Source organism: Malaya genurostris, chromosome 2, assembly GCF_030247185.1.
Source record: "Malaya genurostris strain Urasoe2022 chromosome 2, Malgen_1.1, whole genome shotgun sequence".
NCBI lineage: Eukaryota > Metazoa > Arthropoda > Insecta > Diptera > Culicidae > Malaya > Malaya genurostris.
This window is the reverse complement of record NC_080571.1, coordinates 166,413,705-166,419,402: the sequence shown is the minus strand read 5'-3', so window position 1 is coordinate 166,419,402 and position 5,698 is coordinate 166,413,705. Positions and strand designations below refer to the sequence as shown.

Here is a 5,698-nt window from a genome sequence, read left to right as displayed (position 1 = left end):
CACTTCCGCGTGATATGCATATCATCTCGGTATATCAAGTGATATAAGCGCTAATGTGAACATGGTATTACCCTCCAACCAACCAGCAATTGCAACCAATGTACAACAAGGTGCATCTACAGCAACTATCAACGAAAAGAAGACGGAAATCGACAACAATACCATCGATGCGGCAATGGATGACGAGACGAACCACGAACGAAGTGCCCCTCAATCCTCGCAGGAGGGAAATGGAAACTCCTCTCCCCCTAGTAAAAGGGTGACAACGAGATCCAACTAAAAAAAATTATTTGAAAAATCGGTCACGTAAAGCTTGTTCGCAAATAGGCCTGAATAAAAATATCTTTAAAATAATAAAAAACAAAACAAAATCTTTATTGAGCATAGGAAAATCACATAATAATTACATGCAATGGTACTGTCGTATTCCCGGTCCAGAATATTCAGAATCTAAGCAAATTTTTTTTACATGTGCTTTTATATATATTTTTTTTTTACACACAAAAACCAATCACAATAAAATGTAATAGAAACAGTTGTTTCAGTCCCACAGCAGATTCTTAGCTTACATTTTTCGGTTATAGTTATTCAGCTATTGCACAATTTTGTTCTTTCATTTATATTATTATTCATACTGTCACTGTTTTCTATTAACTCATTTGAACAAAATTTACATCAAACGATCGACTTGATTGTTTTTTAAACCATAGTAAACTTCAATAACTGGTCTCTGGGATATACAGTAGATTCAAGCAGGTGTGTAAAATGATTATTTATTCAACTTGTTTTGTTTTAATTTTAGTTCCATGAATTTTATCTTCAGCCTGTTGGATATTTTCTTGCTCACAATACTCTTGGAAGTGAAATTCAAATGAAGCTCACAAGAAAAAGTATTATTGCTATTCGTGATACCGGACTCATACCGATAGCTCTGGTGATGGATCAGTCTACAACAAATCAAAAAATGATTCGTGAAGCTGGCGGAACTGCTGAACACCCAATAATACAAGTTGACAACGAAGATATAGCCGTTATGTTTGATCCACCCCATTTGTTGAAAAATGCACGAAATGCACTTTATAAGTACAACGCTGTATTCGAAGACCAGATAGCCTCATTTAATCACATCAAGCTTCTTTTTGAAACTGACGTGGCATCCACGTTGCGTTTAGCTCCCAAACTTCTTTATAAAGCTATTCAACTTCCACCGTTTTCGAAAATGAATGTTTCTATAGCAACACGTACGTTAAGCGAATCATGTGCTATTGCCATTCGACATTATGTGGAAATAGGATCACTACCAACAGCAGCACTACAATCAGCGTCTTTCATCGCACTCCACGATAAACTATTCGATACATTCAATTCGAAAGAACGTTACGTGAATTCAATTGGCAAGGTAAATGGAAATATCTAGACCTGATCTATGCAAGCTAACTTAATTAAAAAATCATTCAAAGTTTCTATTGAGCAGTGGTACTAGTTTGCATGGAATATATGACTGAATACCAGTTGTTCTAACCACATTTATTACTTCAGCCTTACAGAACTCCAATAACAGACAATTCTGTGCATCTTAAATTTCTAGAGGAAACACAACGAGTCTTCAAGACAATGTACTATACTGTAAATACGTGCTTCAACATTAAAACAGTAAAAAAAAATTTGGGCCTATTCGAACTCATTACTTATACCAAACATATTAATTATTTTCAGGCAAAAAAATTGTCCAGAGCACTAACTAGTGCCCAAAAACGTCCGGTATACCTTAAAGGTTTTATAGGGAACATCAACGCTTTGAAGTGGATTTGGAACACGCTAAAAGAACAATACAGCTGCAATTATTTATGCACAAACCCACTGTGCCAGGACTGCTTGGAGAACTTTTTTTCTGAAATTCGACGCCGTTGTGGGTTTAATGAAGCTCCTAATGCTTTCCAATTTTGCACTGCATTTAAATATGCCATGATATCATCCAGTAAATCAAGTAACATCTCCAATGATGGCATGAATTGTGAGAACGATAGGCTTCCATTTTTCCTGAACGAGGAAGATCTTGAAGAAACTTTCACGGCGGTGTCAAACACTCCCACATTTGATTTCGAACCATTAAATGTTGATGCACCCTATCAGTTCCTCGCGAAGGACATAAACGCATTGATATATATCATTGGAGCAGCAGTTCATAAACTGCCTCATGCAAGATGTCGTTCAGTGTTGAAAATTGAACAGGATAACGCTTCCTCGCATAATGAAGATTACGCGTTTTGCAAATTAAAATCTCAATTTTCTTTTCGTCAGATTAATATTCCTAACAACAAACTGTATGATATTGGATTAGTTTCATTTGCCGTATTTAAACAAAAATTTAAAAAATTTTTATATGAGAATAGAAAACATGTTAAATTGCGAATGAAACAATATGTCAAATACGAAAGCTTCGGAACTTCAGTTTGCAAAGCATGTTTTACCAAATTAATGGATTGTATTTTTAATACGTTTATTCAGGGATTTTTAAAAGAGACTCACTTCAGGAACAAAATAACAGCGAATAATAAGCGTCGGCAGAAACGCAACCGCAAAGCTGTTCGCATGAATTTGAACGAATTTATTTAGAAAGCTCCCGTACTCTTGTTAATTAATAAAATTACAATGAAATTGTGCGCATTTTTACTTATTTTATATCTAAGCTTTCCCATCTGAAAAGTACGACTGAAAACATCGATACCGAATTCCTAAAATTGAAAATTAACGTCGATCTACTGAAACTGTTTACGATCTATGCATAACCCATATCTTGCTTGTCTCCTTGCCTATTATCTAGAGATTTTACGAAAGGTTCAATCCTAGTACTCGTTCTCTACGTACCGAATCCACCATTCAGCACATACTTAAGGTTCTTATTGTGACATTCAGATCTTTATATACAATCCGATTATTAGTTTCCATTCGAGGAACAAAGAGCCGGAATTCTATCGAGTTCTGTCAACTGCAGTGAATTTGCGATTCAGTGCATATTGTTTGCTTTGTAACAATAGTTTTGTAGCTCGTCCAGCTCTGTACCATCGTAGGAAACCGGACACATATGATCATATGTTTAAATGTCTAGTAGAATGAAGAGGTCGATAGTAAACTTTAATCAGGAATTTTATATCGCATCTCCGTTGTTAATGTTGTACCGGAACAATGTCCAAATCATATTCGATCAAAATTACTTGGTTTCCGAATGCTAATTATTCACATTTTCTCATCGATCTCATCGATCCAACCACCTTTATCAGCCTGGAAAAAAATCAATCGAAATCATTAAATCACAAATTGATTGTTGAAAATCACCTCCTACGCATCTACTCCACAAACATGTTGCTAAATGTTGAATATTCGATTCGATTTTCCAACTACTGTGGAAAGAAAATTTGTGCTATAGAAAAATAACCTTTGTTATCGTTCCGGAACGAAGAGGAACGTTTTGAAATATTGAGGCTGTGATCGAGGCGAACAGTCGAGTAGGTGGCGGTAGTGATCCCAACGTACAGCAAATTTAAAATTTACACAGGAATTTGAAATTTTTTGTTCGAGCCTGTATATCTGTTATCTGTGGTTAAAACTAACATTAAAAAGGCATTTATTTGCAGAATGAATTTCTAATGGATCGCTTGTTATTTTACATCTATTTACATATTAATGGTTACATTATCAGCCGTACCGTATAGTAACTCAATGAAATTAAACTTATACTTAACTCTGTTGAGGTATAATCTCTGGCAGCACGGTATTACGTTACTTCAACAACCGCCGCTACTGTGAAGAAGCCCAACTGAATGGGTCTCACTTTCTTTTAGCTGTCAAGTTTCTTTACTTTCTTTATTATTATTAAACATATATTGGATTGATACACACGTGTTTTATTTGTCTCTGAGCCGTCCTGAAAACATTTTCAGGTTATGGACCCAGCAAACGCGTTAATTAGTGGAAGAAAAATAAAGTGAATTGTTTCTCAACATGGATGAGGAAAGATCCGACCGTGTGTTCTTGCCAGTTTTCGATGGTACGAATTATGCAGCATGGAAATTTCGCATGATGACACTCCTAGAAGAACATGAGCTTGTGGAGAGTGTGCAAACTTTCGCTGCAGATGTACCAAACCTGCAAGAAGCTGACGGCGACAACGCAGAGGAGAAGAATAGAAAGGAAGTGGCTAGAGAAAACAGGAAGAAAATGGATCGGAAATGTAAATCGTTATTGGTGTCGCGTATACACGATTCGCAGTTGGAGTACATCCAAGATAAACCAACTCCTAAGGATATTTGGGATGCGTTGCGTCGTGTTTTTGAGCGACGCAGTATTGCGATCAGAATGCACCTCAAGCGCCAGCTGCTGACAATGCGTTTTGAAAGTGCCACATTACAGAAACATTTTCTTTGTTTCGACAAATTAGTTCGCGAGTATCGCGCAACATATGCAGTATTAGAAGAAATAGATGTAATTTGCCATTTGTTACTTACTGTTGGTAATTCGTATGCCACAGTCGTTACCGCGATTGAGACAATGCCGGAAGAAAACTTGTCACTCGAATTTGTCAAGTGTCGTCTACTAGATGAAGAAACCAAACGAAATGGTAACGATATGTGTTCTCCCGCGAGTGTCGAAGCTGCTTTTACGGGTTCGAACATGAAAAACATAAAATGCTTCGGGTGTAAACAGTTGGGACACAAACTGTCAGAATGTCCTGGGAAAAAGAAAGACGGACACAAAAATGTGAAATCAAAAGCACATATTGCTGAACAAGATTATGTGTGTTTTGCTGGATTTAGTTTAGAGCCTGATGAGCAGAGCGAATCGCAGAAAGTGAAATGGTTTATAGACTCTGGATGCTCGGATCACCTAGTTAATGACAAGTCATTATTTTGCAACTTGAATGTTTTGAATCAGCCGATCAAAATAGCTGTTGCGAAGAATGAACAGTGCATTGTAGCTAAACACTCTGGAACGGTTCGAGTTCTTTCAGATATCAACGGAAAGCGAATCATGTGTACAGTGAAGGACGTGTTGTACGTGCCTGAATTAAGATGCAATTTATTTTCGGTAATGAAGGTAGACGATGCGGGAATGAGAGTAATTTACGAAAAAGAGAAAGTGCAAATTTCACGTGGAACCGAAGTAGTTGCCACTGGGTCGCGTGATGGCCGGTTGTATGGTTTGAATTTCTTCACCGTGGAAGATAATTTGCACAAATCGTTGCTTACGTGTGATCGTATTCCAATGAGTTTGGAATTATGGCATCGTCGGTTCGGCCATATCAATGATAGATACCTGGAAAAATTAATTCGAAATAAAATGGTTACCGGTTTAAAAATTGATAATGTGATAGAAAATAAAAACATAAGAGTGTGCGAGCCATGTATTGTTGCCAAGCAAACTCGTAAGCCTTTCACAGTGCGTGAAGAAAAACGTTCATCGCGTGCTCTTGAGCTTATCCATTCGGATGTATGTGGTCCGGTTAAACCCGTCGGAGTGTTGGGAGTAAAATACTTCGTTACTTTCATTGATGACTGGAGTCATTATTCCGTAGTGTTCTTAATCACTTCGAAGGATGAAGTTTACGAATGCTTTCAGATGTATGAGGCATTAGTATCGGCGAAGTTTGATCGTAAGATTCATCGACTACGTTGCGACAACGGCGGTGAGTACAAAAGTA

The 5,698-nt window shown here is 37.2% G+C and overlaps 1 protein-coding gene across 1 annotated transcript; it reads left to right on the top strand.

The window, feature by feature from the left end:
* Window positions 1-757: 757 nt before the first annotated feature.
* On the top strand, window positions 758-2,789 carry LOC131428970 (uncharacterized). Its single transcript, XM_058593028.1, has 4 exons — window positions 758-1,399; window positions 1,540-1,653; window positions 1,717-2,324; window positions 2,708-2,789. The coding sequence occupies exons 1-4, from the start codon at window positions 872-874 to the stop codon at window positions 2,787-2,789; spliced, it is 1,332 nt and encodes a 443-aa protein (XP_058449011.1). The 5' UTR covers window positions 758-871.
* Window positions 2,790-5,698: the final 2,909 nt, after the last annotated feature.